The 24,543-nt window shown below is 48.2% G+C and overlaps 1 protein-coding gene and 1 long non-coding RNA gene across 49 annotated transcripts in view; one reads left to right on the forward strand and one right to left on the reverse strand.

Annotated features, from left to right (window-relative positions):
- RBFOX1 (RNA binding fox-1 homolog 1) overlaps positions 1-24,543 on the reverse strand; it is a 1,595,659-nt gene that overhangs the window by 349,333 nt on the left and 1,221,783 nt on the right. For 10 of the 48 annotated variants that reach the window (XR_016225948.1, XR_016225947.1, XM_089321258.1 and 7 more), the window contains exon 1: positions 19,775-20,156. The exons of 32 other annotated variants lie outside the window; for them this stretch is intronic. Coding sequence is in view for 14 of the 16 variants with exons in the window: in XM_089321258.1 (XP_089177384.1) it covers positions 19,775-19,861 (87 nt within the window). In the remaining 2 variants the exon portion in view is untranslated. Of the gene's footprint in view, positions 1-19,774; positions 20,161-24,543 lie in introns of those variants that run through there. 6 more of the 48 variants (XM_089321259.1, XM_089321257.1, XM_089321250.1 and 3 more) reach the window with 3 other exon arrangements.
- The window catches only part of LOC149120636 (uncharacterized), a 1,089,735-nt gene that overhangs the window by 190,304 nt on the left and 874,888 nt on the right, over positions 1-24,543 (forward strand). The gene's annotated exons all lie outside the window — the stretch shown is intronic.

Raw genomic sequence — 24,543 nt, forward strand, 5'->3', positions numbered from 1 at the left:
AGAGATGTAATGAGACTCACCAATCTCACTCTGACTTATTACTTAGTTATTGAAACTGTTTGTGTGAAAACAGCGTCTTCACATTGTAATTGTAAGAGTAAACGTGCTGAGAGATCTTGGATGAAGGACTCTGAGTTCCTGGCCAGAGCCTCAGCCGAGAAACACGTCTCAGTCAGAGGCTCTGATGACCAGGAAACAGAGGCTGAGGGTTGCAGGAGACAGCCTCACCTGACTCAGATTCAAACCCAGCTTCTCCATTACCTGGAATCTGAGTGACCTCTCTGATCACAGTAGCCACCTGTTCATGTTTCTTTGAGGATGAACTGAGATAACGTCCGTTAAATCTTCAGCACACTACCCGGCAAAGAACAAGTGCGAATATGAACTATTAATTTCATTACTATTAACTTCATTATTTGTCGGTCTCAGCATTAAAATTTGCTTAAATGAGGAAAAGGGAAAGAGAGCTACCAGACCGAAACATGTCAAAATAACCGATTCCGTCTATTGGACAAAACAGTCCAATAGAACACTCAGCAAAGAAGGCAATGTTCCGTGTTTCACTGTCCAATACACTCAACACAGACCATGCTCCTGCGCATGGAAATGCCAATAGTGTCACTTAGGAATAGGATTTTTTAAATGCTATTCAATTCTAATTACCTTAAATTTAAGCCGAGACGTGGCTAGAAACTTCCCTGCTACTGGCACCTTTGAAAGAGGGTTCTGGGGCCGGCGCTATGGCATAGTGGGCACCGGTTCGAGTCCCGGCTGCTCCACTTCCGATCCAGCTCTCTGCTGTGACCTGGGAAAGCAGTAGAGGATGGCCCAAGTCCTTGGGCCCCTGCACCTATGTAGGAGACCCAAAGGAAGCTGCTGCTCCTGGCTTCAGATGGGCACAGCTCCAGCTGTTGCAGCCAATTGGGGAGTGACCCAGTGTATGGAAGATTCTCTCTCTCTCTCTCTCTGTATAACTCTTACAAATAAATAAACCTTATAAAAAAGAAAAGAAAAGAAAGATGGTTCTGTTTTTTTCCCCAATATTCTCATTCTCTCCTAATAAGCATTGACTCCAAGGGCTGGCACAAGGAAGACCACTTAAAACATGAAGTCCTACGCGTTCCACCTCCCGTCTGGTGGCAGGGATGATTTTAGGAGGTTCCAGAAGACGCTCCCTTTGGGAAGCTCATGCCATCATGCTGACTGTTGTGGGAGAGTCAGCTGGCGTCACCCTGTCTCTAATGCTTTCCAATCTTCTTTTCCTGAGTGAGAGCAGGCCCTGGGCACAGCACACACCATCCTCAACACAAGTAACACGGGAAATCTAAGATTCTGCTTGTGTCTTCGGTATCTTTGAAACAGTCCCTAATAGTCACACTTTCATAGAATCTGAAGGAACTTGAAAAGTTCATGGAACCCGGAATGAAGAGAGAAATACATTTTGGTCCCAACTACTTGGAAATTCACACATAGTACTTTTTGTAATACACATTTTCCATGAACTTCTTGAAAACCCTTCTATAATTCAGGGTTTTTTTTTTGTTTTGTTTTTGTTTTTCAATATATTCACAAAGTTGTTAAACCATCATCATCCTCATCACTACCTGGCTCTGGAACATTCCATCAGCCCAGAAAGAAACTCTAGACCTAATCAACATTCACTCCCCACTGGCTCTTCTGGCAGCCCCTGGTAACCGCCAATCTACTTCCTCTCCCAGGAGGTTGGCTTCCTGAGAACACTGGCTTCAAACAGGTCATCTGAGGGGCGTGTCTGGCTTCTCTCACTCAGCACAGTACTTTCCAGGGCCCTCTATGCTCAGGCCTGTGCTAGCACTTGGTCCACCTGATGACTGGGTGATCTCCTCGCAGGTTCTCTATCATTTCTCTTTGTCCACTCCTTAGTGGGTTCCCGTCATTTGGCTCCTGTGGTTAATGCTGTTGGGAATGTCTGAACGCACATGCTGGTGTAGACATGTGCTTTCATTTCTCTTGGGTATGAAGACAGGAGAGGCATTCCTGGGTCATACAGGAAGTCTCTATGTAATTACTTCGTGGAATCCTTAAACTGTTCTCTAAAATAATTGTAAAAATCTACATTCCCATCAGCAACAGAAGCCGGCTCCAATTTCTCCACATTCCCAGCAACACTTGCTATTCTTCGTCTTTTTTGTTAAAGTCACTTTAGTTGGTGTGATCAATGCATTCTTAATAGGCACTGTTTATTTGTGCCTAGAGATGACGAATGTCCAGTTACACTAGAGACAAAGTTTCGTTTTTGAGAATCAATTCATGTTAGTCAAAAATATAATCAATTTCAAGGAAAGTATTAATTATATAGGAGTACCAGTCCTACAAATTATTTGAACAACTAAAGGAAACTGGTGCCTAGGTCATGGCTGTGTGGTCCTGTAATGGGGTTTATGTACAGACCCCGGACCTGAGGTCATATGCAAAAGCCGTGCAACTATGCAGACATTCAGGGACAGACCTGAGACAAGAGTACGGACTTCACAAATCCCAAGGATGCTTTCTAGAACTTTCTAGAATGGTATGGGAAATTTAGATGTGCCCATCAGCAAGTTTTTAAAGGTGAGCCAGGATAATTCCCTCCCTAGAGAAAGAAACACTGTCTGATTTTCTTTATAATTCGATTCCCACCTTACTCCTCTGTGGGGTTCAATACAAGAAACACAGCACTGAGCAAGCAGCAGACATGGCCAGTCTGAAGCCGGCACCTGGTGGGGCCTGAGCCTCATCCATCCCGCATCCTCTGATGACATTTACCTGGGAACCGGGAAGGGCTACGCACCCCCAGGGCAGCACACTGTTCTGTCCAGGACGGGGTGACATAACTTCTGAGCTCAGAACCTGCAGCCTTCAGTCTCCTCTCTCTGGGTCATTTGGTCCAGCTTTGGGGGCAGGACCAATTTCTCCTGTCCAGTTTGGGCCATGTGGAAAGATTTCAATGACACTGCACTGCAGGGTGCAGGTGACCTCCTAGGAGAGGCAGTGTGTCTTCTTCAACACAGAAGCCAGGAAGGCACAAAGCTACAAAGTCGCAGCTGTCTCTGCAGCACAGATTCTCAAATCTCTCTCTGCTCTGGGGGAGGAGGCTTCGATAGTCCACTGGAAGTCACAAACTACCCCCACCGCAAGGCCATATGCTCACGGTCTGACGTATGCTTGGCCGGGAATTCCAAGCCACCCCATGTCAACATCCCATGCCCGTGAATCACTCATCAGGTGCCCTTCTTCCTTCCTTAAACTCACAAAGTAGCAGCAGAGCCAACAGGGAGGGTCACTGTGGGCTTTTCCTGAGCTTGGAAACTCCTCGGCAGCAGATCAGAAAAAAGACAGCTGCTGGCAGCCGAAAATGCCTTGCCTGGGCCTGAAGATCAAGTGACAGAATGTGGCGTTCCCTTGGCACTCCCAGAAACAGGTGCTCCACGCCCTGGAAGAGCACATTCCCTGATCCACAGCAAGGCAGCTGTTCCCAGTGGACGTGGGAACTGAGAGCACCAAGGAGTAAGGCCCTGGGTGTCTCCAAGACAAACCCAGGAAGCGAAAAAAGAGGAGTGAGCCCAGGAGAGAAGGATCTCGGGACGAGGCAGGATGTGAGCCCAGTATCATGACCACTGTCTCCATCAATTACTCTTTCTTCCCTCCCACGTCATTTTCTTCATACCACCCACTGCTACGTGTAATCAGCTCATGTGTCGCCGCAGTTGTTATGGTCTTTGGTTTGTCTCTTTCCCCTACCAGAACACAAGTTCCATTAAGGAAAGCATCGTGACTTTATGTCCTGAATGGTGACCACGGCGCCCTGCCTGTGGCAGGTGCTCGACACATGTCCGAAGAAGAATGAAAGGAATGAATTCATCAGCTGCTGCACAGCGATCTTTTCTATGACCTTCAATGTACAACCATCTCCCTCTATTTTACACACGAGTAAATGGAGGCGCAGAGAAGTAAACTGACCTACTCAAGGTCAAAGCGAAGAGGGAGTGAGGCTGGCTCTGGAGCCCACGTCGGTCTGAATCCAGACTCCCAAGTTGTTCCCCATTGTCATAAACAACAAAAGTGAGAGAACCAGCCCCCAGGGACCGTCCCTATGTCTGCTAAGACAAAATCAAGGAAAACCAGCCAGCCCTACGACAGGACCTGCCTGTGATGGACAACCCAGTCCTGGAGTACGTGGCTCACCAGATGTCGCTCACAGCTTTGGGACAGCGAGACTTCATAAAGCACCCAAGACAACCCCCACGCTGCAGCAGCTTCGGCTGTAGCCACAGGATGCGTTTTTTGGGTTAACAATTTTTTTTGTTTGCTTTTTGTTTTTTGACAGGCAGAGTGGACAGTGAGAGAGAGAGACAGAGAGAAAGGTCTTCCTTTGCCGTTGGTTCACCCTCCAATGGCTGCCGCGGCCGGCGCACTGCGGCCAGCGCACTGCGCTGATCAGAAGGCAGGAGCCAGGTGCTTCTCCTGGTCTCCCATGGGGTGCAGGGCCCAAGCACTTGGGCCATCCTCCACTGCACTCCCTGGCCACAGCAGAGGGCTGGCCTGAAAGAGGGGCAACCGGGACAGAATCTGGCGCCCCGACCGGGACTAGAACCTGGTGTGCCGGCGCCGCTAGGCGGAGGATTAGCCTAGTGAGCCGTGGCGCCAGCCGGGTTGTTAACAATTAAATACAGATGCTGCCCTCCCTGATCGCAACACGAGTTGCCAGACCCACAGGCAACTTTCTACAATCCCCAGGCTTCTCCCTGTCTTTCCATAAGTGTTTTGAATTTCAGTCTTTCCGACGCTCCATACAACGGTCCGCCTCTCAGGGCAGTCAACGCAGATCAAAGAAATGGCAGCAGGAGGGAGGGGTCCTCAGCAACCAGCCGGGGAGCCAAGGGCACGGTGGGGCTGGCAGTCTCCACCGGGGTGCCCACTGGCTGTCCTTCCTCTTCCTCGTTTTGCCCCATGGAAGGCCACTTGGCCATTCTCCATCCAGCTTCCAGGGGAATCTTTTTAAAAATACAAAGCCAGATCTGATGCTGTCCTCCCTGAGACTCCCCTGGGGCTTTCTGCCCATCTTGGACCAAATCTGAATTCCTGACGACATCCAAGAGGCTGGATGGGATCTCATCACTGACTCTTCGCCTTTCCTACCAGGTCCCAGCCACCCCGACCACCCTTGTCTTCCCCAAACATGTCCATCTCATTTCACATTCTGCTTGGAAGGCTTTCCTCTACACCAGATCTTCACACAGCCGGCCCCGACCTGCCCATGCCATCTGAGCTCACATTCCACCTTCCACTAGCCAAAACAGCCCTCTCTTTCTCTATCATGCAACCTGTTTTATTTTCTTTTCAGCACTTCACACCAACTGAAGTCCTCCTGGTGATCTGACCGCTTGTTCCTACTTGTAGACAGGTGGTCTTGCCGGCACCTGCAACCGTATTGCCTAGCATCATAGCGTCTAGCCTAGACCTGTATAGACCTTTACAAAAGGGACATTTACAGAATCAATGGGCCCGTGTGGAAACCAAGCTCCTCTGCCTCTGAATTTTCATGCCACCCCCCTCCCCAGCCTCTGAGGTTCTTAGGGTCAGAGACGGAGATGAAGCTGGAAGAACATTAACTGGTTAAGTCACTGACTGGAGGGAAAGCCTTTTAGGTTTTCTGTGCACATCTCGGCGAGGGCTGGCTGACACATCTCATCCTAATGCCATTGGCAAGCCCAGTCCGTGACTCCTTTCTCCTATCTATAAAGGGAAAATGTTATACTTTTAGGACTTAAGGGAATTAGGAGGAGGATTTAGTTTTTAAGAGAGAAAGCAAAGTCATTTAAATTGAAAACTGATCTTGGGCCTTAGCCGTGCATTTGGTTTGCAAGGAGAAATCTCCGGGCAGGCGTGATGAGAGCTGACAAGGCAAGTGCGGGCTGTCTCCCGGGCTCACTGCCTGATCGAAGCCTGCCAGGAAGATGTCTTGGTCTCCTGAGAAGCTTGGTTTGTAACCCAAGGTTTAGTCCTAAAATGATCACGCATGTCAGTAGGCCTCGACGAGATCATTTCGGGCCCCAAGAGCCACAGGAACAGCCACACTTCCAACAGGGTCCTAGGGTTTTTCTCTTCTTCAATGGGAAGCCCATCTCCCAGGGGCCCCATTTCACAGAACGCACAAGGGAATCTGGAAGCAGCCGGCAACCAGGCACGGCTGCCCCTGGACTGTGTGGTGGACTCCTGTCCTGTACCCCCGTCTGTCTGTCGTGTTTTTGGTGATCCACTCACTCACAGAGGCCATCAGCGAGCTCCTTGTCGTGACCAAAGGAAAAGGATGAGAAGCAGCCTGTGGAGAGGACGAGGCCGCCCTCGTCTTTCTGTGCCCACAAACAAGGACATTCTCAAGTTAAAAAAGTCACTTTTCTATTTTTAAAAACCTTTTCATTGAAAGAGGAAAAGCTGGTTGCAAGTGATAGAAATCTTTATGTACAGAATGCGAGCAGGAGAACTTTGTGGGAGAGGATAGATGTGCCTAAAAAAGACCTTAGATACCTACAGTGGTTAGTGACGGTTCTTTCTGGGTGGCGGGTCATGGTTTATGTGCGTGACACGTGCGTATCTCTCTGTATAGGTGCTGCTACTTTTCTGATTCACAGAATTTATTTTGTATTTAGCCCACATTACTTTATATATAAAAAAAAGTTTGATGTATTTATTTACTTGAAAGGCAGATAGACAGAGAGATATCTTCCACCTGCTGGTTCACTCCACTAAATGCTGACAACAGCCAGGGCTGAGCCAGGCTGAAGCTGGAAACTTAATCTGGGTTTCCCACAAGGCCCACACTAGCAATGATACTTAAAAATAAAACTTCTGTTGACAGGAAGTCAAAAGGAGGCAAGATGCTTAAACCAAAAAGCAAACGAAATGGCTACTTGTGAACACTGGCACCAGTGTGGAACTTCCTCCAGGCTGAGGGCCCTGTGTGCGAAGTCCCAGCTTTGCACATAGAGGTGGGTTCTGCTGAAGCCACTGATGAACCCCACAAGCCCCGTTTCCTGGAGTCCTAACGCCTTGGAACAATCCTTATCCCGCTGCACTTTCTACAGCACTGTTCCACAATACTCCCGATGGGCCTCAAGTATACTGGCATCTTGGGGCATAGTCCACGGACCCAAAGATTAAGATGTATGGCAAGTGCAGCTGGGCTCATGCGATCCTTTGCTGGGACCCTGAAGTCAGAGTGGAGACACAAGACCCAGAGGCTGGCTGTGTCTGAAGCTGAGTCACTGTGGTGCAACCGTGCGGACCAGATTTTCCAACCGCGGCATGATAAAGACTTTGAGCCAGGAAACGCTCCATCTTTTTGGGTAGTTTCATCTGTCCTGTGCACTGTAGGATGCCAATACGTCCTTCTCTCCAGCCGTGACCACCAAGATCTATATCTGGACATTGCCGAATGCCCCTCCCAGGCAAAATCCACCCCAGGACTGAGAACCACTGACTTGGAAAGACTGACCCTGAGTGCTGCGTGCTGAGGTCCCCAGGCTTGCCTGCCTGTGCGTGCTTTCCTTGGCTCTCTTAAAAAATATTCCTTTTTTTAATCTAAGAGCATCTGTGCCTTTCATTGTTTATGCTATCTTAAAAAAAAAAAAAAAGAGTAAACACACACACACACACACACACACACACACACTTCTCTTCTCTTTGTTCTTCGCTGGCCAGAATTGAGCTCTGTTCTTTCCACCAAAGGAATCCTAACACAAACACACACTTGCAAGCATCCTCTTTGGTTTTTCACATTCAAAGGGTGCAGAGCCTCTGTCCTCATTCAAGGCACAGTAAGCCATGCAGTCTTCAATGCAACTCAGCTCCACACAAGTGGCTGGCAGGCTCCCTGTGTCAGTAACAAGACTCCTCCTGAAGAACCGAGATGGCAGGGGGTGTCCTTCCTTCTGTAGGAGGGGGGGACCTGGTCACACCTGTGGTGGTTAGCACCAAGGCCAACACAGGAGCGAGCTGGGAAGCCACAAAGCAGAAAGCTCATCAAACTCAGGTCCTGTCCCTCCCCAGGGGGGGAACATACAGAGTGTTCCTTAGTGAGGTTCTGACTCGCGAGATCCAGATGCTAAAGAAAGCACCATGCAGGCCGGCGCCACGGCTCACTAGGCTACTCCTCCTCCTGTGGCGCCGGCACACCGGGTTCTAGTCCCTGTTGGGGTGCCGGATTCTGTCCCGGTTGCTCCTCTTCCAGTCCAGCTCTCTGCTGTGGCCCGGGAGTGCAGTGGACGATGGCCCAAGTGCTTGGGCCCTGCACCTGCATGGGAGACCAGGAGGAAGAACCTGGCTCCTGGCTTTGGATCAGTGTGGTGCGCCAGCTGCAGCAGCCATTGTGGGGTGAACCAATGGAAAAGGAAGACCTTTCTCTCTGTCTCTCTCTGTCTACTCTGCCTGTCAAAAAAAAAAAAAAAAGAGAGAGAGAGAAAGAAAGAAAGGAAAGCACCATGCAGACACGTCTCTAAGCCGAATCCAAGGCTGTTTGGTCAGATAAGAATCCCTTGTGCTCTGCACACCCTCAGCCACAGAAGGCTCTTCATCCTTCCCGCCCACCCCATCGCCACGCAGCAAGTGGGAGCTCCAGTCCCGTACAATGGAGACCGGTATGAGCCTCAGCCACCGATGATGGCACTGCGGATGATGGGGACATGTGTTCAGCATCTGCTGGTTCCCCGCACACACCCCAGGCCCTCTGGCAAGCTGCATCACGTCCCTGCACTAAGTCACAGTGGAAACGGTTGGCCAAAACACCAGGTGTGAAGCAGAACCCAGCTCATGAGAGTCCTGAAGCCCCCACCCAACTTCCCCGAGCACGCTACAGGCAAACACAGGGCTGCCCCTCCGCCGGAGGAGCCCATGGTGTGAAGACTGCCGTCGGAGGGTCCGTGTCAATTTCATGTTTTCTGTCAAAGTCGCCCAGGTAGCAGGCACCTGCTCCTCCCCAGAACAAAGGCTGAGCCGCTGAAGGGAGACAAAACACAGCACCTGCGTCACAGCAGAAGGCATCGCTGGCTAGCTGTCCCTGGCCCCCGGAGTAACTGACATGTTTGACAGACGTTGCTCGATTTGTGTTTACAGGGAAAGCAGAAAGTGCATTTCCAGGAGGTTTAGACACCGATCACCAAAAAGAAGTTGTAAACAAAGCCACCAGGACCCACCCTGCAGTCCCCACCTGCCCCGTTGCACTGCCCCACCCCCTGTCTGATCTTCTCCCAGAGGAACCAGGCTTCCACCCGGGAACAAGACCTCCTGACAGTCAGCAGCAAGACAGAGGGAGGGAAACTGATCAGAAATGACAGTGGCACAAATCCTGTTAGCCTTCTGCTCCGACCAGGTTGTGCGGTGAGAGATACGGCCGCTTCCCCTCGGAGCGCGGGACTCGGCACAGGGGCTGCGGCCGATCACTGAGCTCCCCGGGAGCCCAGGCTGCAGAGCCCGCCTGCCATCTCCAGTCCCGAAGTGAGGGCACACTGTTTATCTGGGGTGAGTCTCTTTTTAAAATAGATCTTCCCAGGATGACTCCAAGTGATAGCAATCATTTAGAGAAAATACCCAACACCCAACGAGGTGGCTGCCCGCCACAGTTAAGAGCAACGGCAGAAATCACAATAATGAAATGAGGATTTCGTATTTTATGAGAAAATGATTACATGATATATAACATCCTATGATAATCCTTAAGTAATCTGATATAATACAAATTGTATGTGTTTATAAGCATGTAATGCATACTAGTACACATACGCATAGATGACATACAACATGTAACTTGCTATCTAATATAATTTCCAATATTTATGAGCCCTTATCATAGGCCAGTCAACACCATAAGTGAGAACTGGCCCCACATACCCCACAGAGGAGGACAATGAAGTTTGGATTTCTGCACTTTGAACACAGCCATTCTACAGATGAGAAAACCGCTGTTTGACACTCCCTTCCCAAAGGAGGCAGAGCTGAGACTGGAACCCAGGCAGTCTGGCCCAGGGGCATACGCCCTCAGCCAGTGTGCAATCCTGGCTCCCAGGGGTTGTAAACACTCGACACGGTTTCCATTACACAGCTGATGTTGGTTGGGGGCGCTGCAGGATGCTTGGAAATGAACTCGCAAACTTGTGTGTTGAGCAGATTCTAAGTACCAGGTGCGGTGCTATGGACTTTACAGGACTTGATTCCCTAATAACCACTTGGCCAAGTGGATCCTGCCCAGGAAGCCCACAAAGGTGGCAAGTGGTGCCCAGGCGGAGGCATCTGGGATGGCGGCAGGAGATGAGGCCGGGAGCCCAGACGCCCACCTCATCCGGCCACCTCTGTGCCTCTCTGATACTTCAGTCACACACTGCATGGATGATGTCTTGCGCACGCTCAGACATTGTAAATGCTGCAGGTCAGCACCTGCTGCTGTTGTTATAACTGAATGCAAAAAGCCGCAGCAGGTATTTTCTACCAAGAAGATGATGGAAATAGGAATTTACGATGCTGTCTGCTCAGGGTCGGGGTGGGGGTCCTCAACAAAGCCCTGGCATGGCTGGTCAAGACCAGTCCCCAAGCTCAGCCACCCTGCAGGTAGTTCAGCGTGGCCACCTCCGTTGTCAACGTGCCTGCTGTACTTTGATCCACAGCAGGTCCCGTGGACGCCCTGATGCACCAGGGCCTTCATGCACCAGGGTCTGATGTGTCAGGACCCTGAGGGACTTGCAGCTCTGGTTTGTCCCCCAAGGCTCTCCACCAGCTGCCCGGTGCCAGGCTGCACTCACACATCCTCCCTGCCACCGGGCACCGACAGATGGGAGCTATTCTTATTATTTAACATTTATTAAGCACCCACAGTGTGCCAGGAGCTGCATGGAACAGGAGTGTGGGTGGTCCCAAAGAGTTTGTCCCCAGAAGGCTGTGGCCACATGGAAGGGAGGGGACAGGCTTCTCCCCACCCCCCCACCAAGCCCATCCTTCCCTTCCTCCTACCTCTCAGCTTTGGCTCCCATTCCAGCATGTTCTGGGGGAGCAACTGCACCAAGATTTGGGCACAGGTTCAGCACGATTGATGGCTACAAAGCCTTCCGCATGCATATCACGCAGCTCTAGCTCCCCAGCACACTGGTTTAGGGAGTGGTGAGGGGATGGTGGACTTCACACCACCCAGTGGCATGGCTAAGGACACCAGATTCCATGGTGCTAAATGCCTCCTCCTCACTGCTCGTCCTGACTGTAGCCCTAACTGTCCAGCTATATCAATCACTCAGGAGTTGTCAGTGGACACTGGGGATGTCCCTCAGCAGCAGGTGCAGACAGACGTGACTGGGCCTTCCTTCAGCCTGCAGCATCTTCATACGTGAAAAGGAAAGTGCAGAAATCTGGGCCCTCACAACCCAGCCACGACAACAGCAATGCCGCTGTCAGCTGTAGAGTTCCTACTGTGAACAGGTGCCACTCAAATCCTCACGGTTCCCTTCAGGCTTGGGTGTGCCCATCCCTCACGGTCAAGCTGACGCTAGAAGCTCGGGCTAAGATGCTGGCTCAGCTGGATCTGAATGGACAGCCCAGACCTGGGTGTCATGTCACGTGCAGGGATGGCATCATGGAGGGAAGCAAAGGTCCCAGATGCCATCCTACTGAACTCCCCGGATCCTGACATTGACCTTGGGTGGCAGAGCATGCAGGGTTTTTGTTTTTAAATTCTCATTTTACAGACAAGAAAGTGCAGGCTCAGAGGAGGTCAAGGTCCTTACGCAGTCACACACAGAGAGCGGCAGTGCCAGATGTGGGTTTATCTGCTCTCAATCCTGTCCTGATTTACTTAACTGTGTTGTCTCACGAGGTGCGAAGACAGAGCTCCTTGGAGAGCAGCAGCTCCGAGAACGATGGCACGCACACACCACCTGCTCCTCGGGCCCCAGTCGGTCTCACCCCTAGGAGACCGTCAGAAAAGGACAAGTACAGGGAGGCCACTTCCTCCTGTTACCTGCTGAACTCCCCGCTTCATTCTGAGCCAGATGCAGTCAGGGAGGTGGGTGAGGGCACAACTAAGCCTCTGCCCCCCAGAAAGAGAGCTCTTGTTGTCCTCTTCCCACTCCACAAACAACACAAACACAAATGGCTGTGCCCTTGAACGTGGGAGAGAGGATGGAGAACCCGTTTCCGGGAAGCACCTTGCTGGGAGTGCAGTGGAATCTGCCCTGAGTGTCCAGGCCAGCAGCATCAGGAACTCTCAGTGTGAAGTCAGGTGGACGGGGAGGAAATGCAGTTTTACCTTCCAGGGATCGGGCTAAGCTCTGACTTCACTGCCAACGTGTGGTCCCCTGTGAGACCGCTGAGGACGGGCGCCGGACCCTGGTGCTGTCCATGTCTCCAGAGCTTGGACAAGAACTTGACACAGAACCCATGATCAATAAATATTTTAATGAATGAATTACTTTCACAGGGCCTTTGCCTTCTTACCTTCATGAGCCTGCAGAATTCAATCTAGACGCTGGCCGTTGCTGAAGACAACGGTCCCGGCTGCCCAGAGGAAAAGACCTCCAGTGTATTGAGTTCTCTGTTTCTGAAGACTTCTTAAGGCTCAGCAGTTAATCAAGTGGACACACTAGCTCCCTGCGTGCGGGTGGGATATGTGTGTGATAGGTCTATCTTTAGGCAGGAGAGAAACATAAATAGGGGTGAAGATCTCCATCATAAATCACCCAGGGAAAGCACTTACCCAAAACAACCTTTAAAAGACAGGGAGGGGAGCTCTGCCTTGGCATCAAAGGCTTAGACTGCTGAGCAGCAGGGCAGCAGAGTAGAGTGTGAAATCCGCAGGTCTTCCAAGCCTCCGTGCCCCGTGCCAACGCAGTATAAAAAGCATACTTGCTGATATAGCATGCCTTTAAAATGATCAAAAGGACAGATGGCTATTGCAGAAACACATCCTTTTTATAGGACTGATATTAATCAGAGGGGATTGACAGGGTCCCTTTAATCTTTTAATTTAAAAAGTACATTTCTCTAAAAGAGAATGGCGCAAGTTGCCAGCATCTCCAAACGTTTCAGGACAACGAACGGTCCACGTGATTTCAAACTTAACAGCTACAGGGCTCTGTATTTTTCTTTATGTATTTATTTCTATCTTTTTATCTGCTGCCAATACAAAAGAGAAGCGGTGTGGTTGCATAATCTGAGGAACCCAATCTTGCCTCAATTCCTGGTTGCTGGCTATCCTTTTTGCCTTTCCTAGATTATGGTGTCTAATCTGTGAAAGGAGGAGACAGCCCCAGTATGCCCCAAGGGGAGGCACTGCTGTAGCCAGTTAGGTGAGATTCCGAATCAGAGCCGTATCTGCCGTTGGTAAATCTAATCATCACTGCAGACGCCAGGGTGAACTGCAAGGCAATACAATTTCTGGATAAATATAATCCGAAGAAATAGGCAAGCAAGAGAATTCAGCTGAGAAACTCACCACCAAACTCACCAAAGTGCAGACTCTGGGAGAAAAAGCGCATATGTCGATGTTGCTGATGACAACCCAGTGCTTGCCTGTCCAATATCCCATTTTGATGAGAAGACCCCGGTCTGTCCTCTGTCCCAGTCCATAACTCATCTGGAGGACCAGGCTGGGGTGATCAGTTAGAGACAGCTGAGGACTGCAAGATCAGCCCAGGAGCTTGCTCTCTGCAAATTTCCCTGCAACAGTTGTTGTGGGGGACTTTTCTAAGACCAGGTGAGGTGCAAACCTGGAGGTATCGGTAACCACCTGGGACACGGTGTGCTTGTGAATGAAGACCAAGCAGAGGCAACCCCACGGAGCAATGGAAAGAAGGAGCCAGGGGCGGTCACAGCCTCTGGATCCAACTGTGCCTGAAGCTGGACCTCCAACCATTGTGACTGCTGTTTTTCTCATGCAAGAGGCCTTAATAAACACTGTACCCCCCCTATTTCTCTCTCCAGAATAATATGGCCTAAATATGTAATACATACCCCTACATATGGACACACATATGTCCATATGTGTGTGTATGTGCCAGACTTTCCCATACACTATGACATAAGCTTCCTGTGTGAAGGGCTTATGTATATTTTCGAATCTCATCACTCACTCCGGCTCTCAGGCTGGCACACAGTAGGTGCCCAGTAAATCATTGCCGAATGAAGAGGAAACGGACTGCGTTGAAAGCTCAAGCAGGTACTTGTGCGTTCCCGTGGTAGCCCAGAAAACTGAGGCTTGCTGAGGTTAATTGACAAGCCCAGGGCCACACGCTTAGTAAATGTCAGAGCCAATACATCAACCTGGACCTGCTTGACTCCGAACTCCCCCTGCCACCTCCCCGGCTCTTTAATTTAGTCCGCTGTTGACACGGCCTCTTTGGCAGTACAGAAAAGTCACTTAGTGACTGAGATGGAACGGCCTCAAGGTAAGTGACACCACCAGCATTTCTATCAGGCCTCCATTCTGATGTCTTTCCCAATCAACAGACACGCCAAATATGCAGATACCATCGCAGCGCCGAAATACCAGGATTGGAAAACGGATTCCGTCAGCCACAGAGCAAAACAAGGCACTTTTTTGAAGAGTTCCATCAGAAATTTTCCAAATTACTTGCAAGCGCCCTCAATGTTTCTCTGGCTTTCTATGGGGATGGTTACTCTGGGCATTGTTCAAAGCCTACACCTGGATAATCCCCAGTGTCACTGCACATGCAGATGCAGGTGTCTCAGAAAACACTTGGGAAGCCAGTAATGCTCATTTCTGCTTCGAAATGCAGACTGTAGGGTTTGCTATCCACATCACAGAAGAATTAGTCATCATTTTGCTGCCACTGTCTAGCTCTGCAGGGTTTAAGTTGGAAAAGGGCCCTCAGGGAGCTGCCTACCGCGGAGGGACAGGATGGCAAAGGGCACCCAGGACACAATCCAGGAACTGCACTGTGACCTACTGGATTCACAGCAGGGGGCCACAGAGCCCATTCACACACAGGGCACAGGGACTCAGCGTTCAGGATTCCCATTGCTGCCGTTCCTCCAGGCCCTTCTGACCTATGCCTGTGCACTTCTGAGATCTGTGTTTCAACAACATCAAACCCCACAGCGCCAGGAATGCAAGCAAGACACTGAAGCCCATCCCAATACCTCCAGCCAACACCAGGAGTTCACCCAAAGGTCTCTCTCCGTGTCCAGCCCACGCCGACCGAAGCGTCAGGCTTCCTCAAATATCACCTCTTCCCTTACAACCACCCTCTTCCCACTTTGTTTTTTAAACATTTTATGGAATACACTATGCACACCAAGAAAAGCACACACATGCACGGATACATGAGTTTTTAGACCTCTAAGCACTCTCACAGCCAACACCAGAACTAAAAACAAAACATCACTGGTCTCCACTCTTCCCACCTCTCAACTGGTATTTAGTTCTGAACTGCTTCCCTGACTCATACACTGGAAAGGACAACACACTCTTCTTTCCTCTCCCATCTTAAAGAAGCATCCAGCTAATGTCTGTCTGATGTTTCCTTAGGCATATTTACACTCACACCCTAACCTTAACAGCGAATGGGTGACGACGTGGGAAGCTTCCAGTCCAAAGCTCAGCTCTACCGCTGGCCTTGCCTGCACTCTTGGGTGAGCTCCCTTCTTGTACCGGTAGGTTTTGGGTGCTCCCAATGCAGACTGGGAGTCACAATGCTCAGCTGTCACTCCTGATCTAAGATCTCTGAGGTCACTTGTGTTGTGAAATCCTTATTTTGGGAGGTTTTCTTTACAGAGAGGTACTTCAGTGAAAACTAATTATGTAAAACCCTCAGCAGAGCCTGGGACAACACCCTGAATCAAACACATAAATATTCCTAAAGCAAAATATATGAATATTCACATTAACTGGGATAAAGAAAATCTAAAAATAGCTGCACATCATTTCAGGTCAAGTTTTGTTCCCAAATGAGATTCGGTGCCAAACTTCCAAAAGAAATTGATTTTCAGAGCTTTTGGAACTTAGAATTACAGATAAGGGATGGTAGACCAAAATTGCCTAGTCTTATTAGGATTTCTGTGAAAATAAATTGAGATGAGAAACCTCTGTTTTTAGCACAGCGCCTAGGACACCAGAAAACACTCAATGATTGCCTCTTATCTTTCTCTTCTATTGTCTTTATTTTAGTATAATAGGTTGGTATTTTAGTTCAGGGGTGACCCGCTGTTTTTCCCACTGGGTTGTGAATCTGCAAGTCAGTGGCTATGTCTCTCTCTGGTTTCCCTGGCATCCGGCACAGTGCCTGATGAAAGTGAGGTGGGCAGTGAATGCCTCCCTAAGCATGGTGAGGTGGATGTGGCTCCACTTACACTGTCCTCCATCCGGGAAAATGATAGTTTGACCTGTAATAAATAACCTGTAAGCCTTGGATGAGATCGCATGATTTCTCCAGTAGGAAGAATGATCCAGCCACGTCTGGAGGCAGGTATCCGGATTAAAGCATGAGGGTCCAAACTCGCAACTCGCAGCCAAGGTCTCACGAGACTCAAACACCAGCCGCCAACCAGCCCCATCAGCCACAAAGCCAGTGGTCTCATTCCACCATTCAGCATTGTGTGACCGTGGTCTATGGCCTGGCACCTTCTGGACTCGGGCTGAGTTTGCCAGCTGAGTTGACTTCCTTCGTTATCAGGCCAGATAACTCACTGGTCATTCAAGATGTCAATGGAAATTTAGAAACAAGCAAATAAGTTCCACAGGACACTACACTGGCTCTTCTTAGGAGGACAACGTTGGGATCTACCCCAAGGGGAAAGGAGCCAATGTTTACACCATACATTTGGTTATTTTGTTTTCTCCACATTTCTTAATACCCACGCGATAGTCCAAACTGGTTCAGCTCAGTCCCCCATAGATTTCTCCAGTTTTCTACACTGCTAGAAGGTAGTTTTATATATATATATATATATATATATATATATATATATATATAGTTTTTGATAGTTTTTTTAATCAGGACACATACTCAACGCATTCAGACATAAAATAATGGGTTCAAGGGGCCTGATATGGAAAAGATCCTGATTTTCATAGAGGGTAGACATTAGGTTCAGTGCTACCTGAATCTGCTCCTGGAGCAGATGATGCTGTGGGAGTAACTTTCCTACAATGATGAGTATTGGGAGACACGGCGGCCGGCTCACGGTCGGCAGGACTAGGGGGCGTTCTCTTAATGCCTGGTGAAGCCAAGGACTAGGAAACAGTTCAGTTTCCTCCAAGCAAGGGGACTAAAACAGGACAAGGCTGGTCTGAATTTGAAAAGGGGCACTTGAGAGTCTTCTGAAAAGGAAGCTCTTCCGCCAGCAGAACACGGGCTCTTGAGTTTGGAAAGCCCTCGAGAGGAACCCTCCAGCGCTGACATGACAGCCCTGCCAGGCAGCCACGGGGCTCGGCTTCAACAGCTCCAGCCTCCAGGAAAACACCACCAACTGTGGGAGGACGCACTCTTTCACCTGGATCATTTCAATGTCCGGCTGATGACACGATTAAGGGGGTGACGGCACCTGCATCCCCAGGGGGAAAGTGCTTGCATCCTGTCTTGGTGAGTGACCTACAAGGTCAAGGAATCGGTAAGCTGCCTGATAGAGTCTTGGAGAGGCAAGGCAGTTAGAGTCAGAACATCAGCTGAAGGGGTCCGTGCGTGCGTGCAACAGAGAGTTTTTCCCTCCCTTTGTTTTGCTCTTCCTCTCCTAGTAGTTGCTACTGCAGTGGGATGAATTTAGTTTCTGGACGTCAAAGGGATAGATAATATGGCCTGTCTCAGGAAGCCAGCAACAAGCTAGCCCCTCCCTCTCTCTCTCTCTCTCTCCCCCCGCCCCCTTTCACACAGGGAAAGGAGAGGAAGAAGATGGGGTGTACTCCAGCAGACAGGCTAGCAGACCCTCACTGAACTGCACTCCAGACTTCCTGGTAGCCGGTTACCTACCAGAGGTGTTGTTTGCAAAAACAAAGTATGACCAGGTTAAGAACTGCCAAGTACAATCACTAGTTCCTTCGCAAAGTAACCGGGTATGTTTCTCAAACACCCTGCAAAGGAGGAAGAAAGAGGGCCTCCCCAGTTTCTCAGCTGGCCTTTGCATCTTCTCATCTATCACTGGGGTAATACGTCCAGAGTGGCATTTCGTAATGACAGCAACATTCCAGCAAATCGATAGTTATTTAATTCCCAACAAGCTCTCGAGTCCATTAAACCTGATTACATTCACCCATTTCAGTGGGTGCCGTTATTTTTCCTACACCGGCACTTAATCTATAACAGGAACTTATGAGAACTTTCAAAAGCAATTTCAGCATCAATCAGCAACAGAGTGAAGGGCACGATGTGCCTGTAATTATTTATCGGACGGGGCAGCAGAAGGTCTGACAAAACTCCAGCGCACGACCTTCACCCCAAGTTTCCAGGAGAAGCCAAAGGGCTGCTGCTCCCCGACGTGCTGCGGAGCCCTACTTCAGGAGAGAGGATCCTGCCACGTCAGCCCACATCTGCGAGGGAAGACGGAACGACTTCCACATTGCTAAGGACCACAGTTTCCAGGTGGCCCATTTATTTATAACACATAAGACTGAGAACACCCTCCAAGCTGAGCAACATTTGTACATCCGGGGTAACAGAAGGTTGGGTGGTTATTTGCAATCATCTCTGAATGGCTGTAATCACCCAGGTTCTTACAGTTAACAAAAAGTAACAGCAACATGCAGAAAAGGAGGCAAAAAAAAGAGACGAGTTTGACCAGAATCCTCACCAGAAACGTGAATGAATGAATCTGAGTCTTGTACAGTTTTTAAACACCAGGTGCTGGGGAGGGGAGGCACAGCACAAAGTTGAAAGGGCATGCTAAATATATTTCTTTTTCCTTTCCTGCCTATATGAGATACAGAACTTATTACACAGGGATGGCTATTCTCAAAAAAAAAAACAAAAACAAAAAAACAGACAATAATAGAAAAGCACCTGCCTTTCCTGTCATGTTGGGTTCTCCCTCTAGTAGATGTGAGTTTTCTGTACAATGTATACCCAGAAGCCAACATCTGTTGAGGCAACACAAGGCCCCAGATTTCTTACCAGTCAACCAACCACTCTACACAGAATCAACAGCCTCAGAAGTACAGCCAACACCCATTTCAGTCCTCCACCCTCCGGCCATCACTGAGACATAAACAGGCCTGCGGGACTCCTAGCACAACCTCTGAACCTCACACGTTCACCCGCAGGTAGAGTGTGCCTTCTTGCCTCAGAGCCAACCCTCAAACTCAGGGAGTGGGGAGCTTCCCCAGACAACAGTGCACCTGCAGGCGTCACAGGAATTCATGCATATTTCAATGCTCCTTCCATCTCCTGGGTTAAAGCTCTTAACCAGGTCACCTCATGATAAGTGACTTTGCCTCTCGATCTTCTCTGGGAGACTGAGACCCTTGGAAAGCTGGAAAGCAAGCAAATCCTTTGCCCTGTGGTCACCCTCCCAAAGCAAAGGCATGAATGTTAAACAGCAGGCGGATCAATACAAGCAAATATAGCTCAACTACACCATTTATTCAGCCATGAGAGATGTCAATAGCCAGATTAGGGTGATCCATCTTTTTGATTTCCTACTGTCTTCTCACTGACTACGCGAGGGCTTTTTTCCTGTATTAAAAGTGTTTGCTTTCTCAACCATAAAAATTCCAATGATTACTCTGAGCACTCTGGAGTTAAGTTGCTTGCTGGCAGAGACCTTGAATTACCTGAATGAGTCCAGGAAAGTAGGGGGCTGCCGGAACAATCATAGGCACGCCATAGGGATGCACGAGAACTCCTTGAGACGCCAACATGTTTTAAGCGAGGGGCTGGTTCCTTCCGCAGCTCAACACATCAATGGAGAGAGAGGGGAAAAAATCTATAGACCCAACTTCTTCCGAACTCTAGAGCTGAGAGCCAAATCGCTTCTGTCAGGAGCCAAGCGCTCATCAAGGCGGAGAGGGGAGAGAAAGAAAACCTACATCAGCAACTCTTAATGTGAAAGTTTTCTTCCCAGACGAGGACGAAGAGACACAGCAGCTGCAAAGTTGAAGCTACCAAAATGGAAGGCGCTATTTTGGGCACGGCTTGCCTAACATGACTAACCAAAGACTGCTCGTGAATTTAGTTCTGGGAGGCAGTTCGGGGGAGAGAGAGAGAGAGAGAGAGAGCAAAGACAGAAACAACCAGGTTATGAGACGCGGGTGTGTCCCGATGAATTTGGCCAAAAGGCAAGGGATAGGTCTGCGTGGGATTTTCAGGGAGAAATACTGTGAAACAAGAATTGATATGATTATCAGCTGCCACTGAAAACTCAAGTTGAGTGGGTTAATGCGGGCAGCCTTTGGCACTGGTTTTCAAAAAGAAACTAAGACCATATTTAGTTGACTCTCTCTGCCTCTCTCTCTCATTTCAATTTTAAACAGGCTGTTTGTAAATCACACTAGAATATCCCCGGCTCACATGTGCACGGTATGGACTATGCAAAGAGATGAAGTTCAATCATTGCTATGGATTTTGTAATTTCTCTCCCACAACTCTCTGAAGTAGGCTCTCTGATCAGTCCCGGGCAACAAATGGGGTAAGAAGGCTGATCCTCTCGAAGTGGTTTGCTCATGGTCATACAGGTTGGAAGAGGCAGCACTGAGCTATAAACACACTCCAGAGCAGTTTCCTAACCATGACACGCGGCTGATTGTTCCATATTTTACCCTGTAATAGGACTTCCATGTCTTTCTTTGCATATTAAATATATCCTTTATTCCGACTTTCAACTATGATATTAACATGCAATGTATTAACGATGTCACTCCCTGTTCCCAAAGTAATATGCATGTCTATTAAGTACCAAAACTATGGATAAGAGATACATTCAAGCAAATATTTGAAATTCTTCTCATTTATGAAAATAACCAAGCAGTTGTTTGAATGTGTCACATGGTGGTAGATAAACTCCTGTAGGATTTCATGAATTAGGAATAAGACTGATTTAGGTGTCCCATTTATTGGCTGTGTGATCTTAAAAAGTTACTCAGCTTCTCTGAACTCCAGTTTCTTCATTTAAAAAACTTAGTTAATATGAGTTCCAGCCTCCTAAGGTTGTGTGATAATTACATAAAGTTCTTCACTCCATATCAGGAAGTAGACAGCATGTGTGCTTTGTCTCCTGGTGGTTGGTACAGATGTAAGTCAAGTTTAGATGGAAAGTTGAGATAACATTCAAATGGTCATTCCTCTGACCTTCATATAGGGAAAGGATGTGGGTATGGCAAGAGCCCCACAACGCTGAAAACAATAACACGAAATGCTGATGGAGTGAGTCCACGTAAATAGCACCCACTTCCCGGGCATCCTTGAAAATCACCTTCAAACCCAACATCTACTTGCCACATTCCACCTTTCACTGTAAACAGGACAGAGGATATGGATTTGTACAAATCGGGATAGCTTCAAACATCACCAAACATATTCAACTATTGGCTTCTCTAAATCCAAATGTCAATTCTTCCACTTTCAGATAGCCAAGGTGTTTTTACACTACACTAATTTTAGTTGCTTGATTTAGCTGCATAATTGCATTTCTAGATAACGACATTGGACAGGGTTTGGCAGAGAATTCAATTATTTAAGGCTGAATTTTGGCCATCTTGACAAGGTTTCTCTGTAATTGATTCTCATGGATCAAAGTGGCCATGCTGTACAATTCGGAAAGCTCCCGTAACAGCTGCAAGATGACCCCTCTTACCCAACAGCCCGATACCGCTTCTAACTTTAGCCTCTGAGTACGACTTTCACCACCGCATTTCTGAGAAGTTACCAGTGAGGACAGAAGCATCACTATGAGTCGGACGTGTTTTCTAGTCCGCTTCCCTTTAGTAATCGCAGGAGAGGAAAGCGATTAGTTACTTGGGCAGGGCCTGGGTGAGATTGAATTATGTCTCTCTAATGTTATAAAGTGGAAAGACCACTGGACCAAGAGGCAGGAAACTTAATTCAGCCACTTAAAGCCAGAAATTTACAGAGAGACTCTTGAGCTTCCTGAACTTTGAGGTAATGATATCCACTTATTCCTCAAGAATGTACCAATGAACAAATTCGTGGAAGTGTTTTGGAATGCGTAGTTACACAAATACAATGGATTGCATCGTTGATATACGCGCGCACACACACACACACACACACAGAGTCACACACCATTTTACGATGAGAGTAATTCCAGGAACCGTGTGGTCAGGTGATTCTGTCATGCGAACATCCCAGAGCGTACTTGTGGAAACCTAGATGGCAAAGGTCAACCACTGGACATGGCCTTAGGATGTAATCAAAGGATCTGGTAAACAGGAGAAGTTTGAGGCTACTGCCTACGTAACACAGCCTACAGTTTCGCAGCAAGCTGTATGTGACTGCTGGTACTCTAAAATAGTAACATGTAAACAGATCAACTGGTAACAATCACTGATCCCCAGTACCAAGCAGTATACAATGTACGTAACTGCATGTGCTATACTTCTATATGAAGAGCAGCATAATAGGTTTGTTTGCAGTGTTAGCATAAACACTGCCACATGTTCATCATCCCCTTCAGTGAACTGGATCTGTCCTTAACATGTTACAATGCCTACGCAACCAATAGGCAAGAGCAATTTCCCAGGCCCACGATAACTGTATGGGACCACCATCACATATGCAGTCCATAATTGACTGAAACATTACTATACAGTGTACAACTCCTGTGTGTGGTGCTTGTGTCTTTTTATTAAAGAATTTACTGATTTCAATCAGAAATGAAAATTCTATTACATTTGGCACACAGATATATAGCTATGATCCATCTATTTATCTATGCTCAGGATTTTTTTCATTCTTTTGTTAAGTACTGCTTACTTCTTATTTTTAAGATTTTATTTACAGACAGTGAGAGGGAGAGTCAGAAAAAGACCCTCCATCCGCTTGTGCACTCCCCAAATGGCACTGGAGCTGAGCTGATAGGAAGCCAGGAGCCAGGAGCTTCTTCTGGGTCTCCTGCACGGATGCAGGGGTCCAAGCACTTGGGCCATTCTTTACTGCTTCCCCAGGCCATAGCAGAGAGTTGGACTGGAAGAAGAGCAGTAGGGACTAGAACCAGTGCCGATATGGGATGCTGGCACTGCAGGTGGAGGACTGACCTACTACACCACAGCGGTGGCCCCTGTTTTAATAACTCCACAACACCACAACTTTTGCTGATCCTGAGTAATAGCTACCTTGTTTCCTTTCTCCAAACAAAGGGCTTTCTGTTGCCCTTTTCACTTTGACTGCCAGGAAGCTCAGAGTCAGAAAGGGGCTCATCTCTTCTCACTTTGTTGGCCTTCCCTACCTTTGTCTTAGTATCCCTGTTTTCCTGTCTCCAGTCCCAACTACTCTCATGTTTTTTCTCTGAGTCCGACTTTACATGTCTGTATCATTGTTCTGTATGAGCATAGTACTTTGAATGCACCCTTGTCCTAAACCCACCACAAATAATAAAACACATACATAAATAACAGTCTTGCTCCTCACTTGGGCTCTGTTTTCTCAGATGGGAAGCCCAAGTACTGACTGGCTATGAGTCCTTCTTCTTAGAACATCCTCCAGGAGTCTGGAGTCTGGAGTCTGGGTGTCTCCACTCCCCAGAAGCAGGAGCACATGGCTCATCATAAAAGGTTACCCACCCAACATCTAGTATCTGGAATTAAACTCACAGATATATTTCAGGAACTGAAGATAATATTTAGAACAAAATGACCAGGAGGAAGTGGAGGGGAGGCCCTACTGGAAGTCACTTGGAAAGTGTGAATTCAGATGAAAGGCAGGGGATGGCAAACATATTTTTCTATTAATACTTAGGTTTTCATGGGTCTTATCCTCTCTATGGTAACCATTCAGAAGTCTGCTCCTGTCACAGGAGAAACCATCACCGATAATGCATAAACCAGTGATCAAGGATGTACTCAGGGAAGACGAATAACAGAAACTGAAACTTGAATTCCCTATAATTGTTACAGCTCATGGAATATTATTCCTTTTTCAATTTTTTTCAACGATTTAAAAATTTTAAAAAACAAACATTTTTAGCTCAGAGTCACGCAAAGACAGGCAATGTCCCAGGTTCAACTTACAGCCTGTGGTTTGTGGACCACTACTCAAGAGCATGCATTTTATCCAAGAACAGACTTCAACACAATGGGCAGACACACACTCCCTCTGTATACCTCCTGTTTCCTCGCTCAGCTCTTGTTTTTCCTATGGCTTCCTTGGGGGCCAGTTCTGTTCATCTTCCTGTGCCAAGGATTTCTACTAAGGATTTTTTTTTCCTTAGTTCCCTGTACACAACCTCATCCCTTCACTCAAAAGAAAACCACTGTCCCACCTTTCTCCAGGACCCACGATGGCACTCTGCCTGGACCCACGTGCTTTCTCTCCAGCTGTCAGCTGCTGCAGCTCCTCCCCCAGACTGTGTGAGCTACCCGAAGGATTC

Source organism: Oryctolagus cuniculus, chromosome 19 (assembly GCF_051225735.1).
Source record: "Oryctolagus cuniculus isolate XC-2025 breed Fujian yellow rabbit chromosome 19, ASM5122573v1, whole genome shotgun sequence".
NCBI classification, from domain to species: domain Eukaryota; kingdom Metazoa; phylum Chordata; class Mammalia; order Lagomorpha; family Leporidae; genus Oryctolagus; species Oryctolagus cuniculus.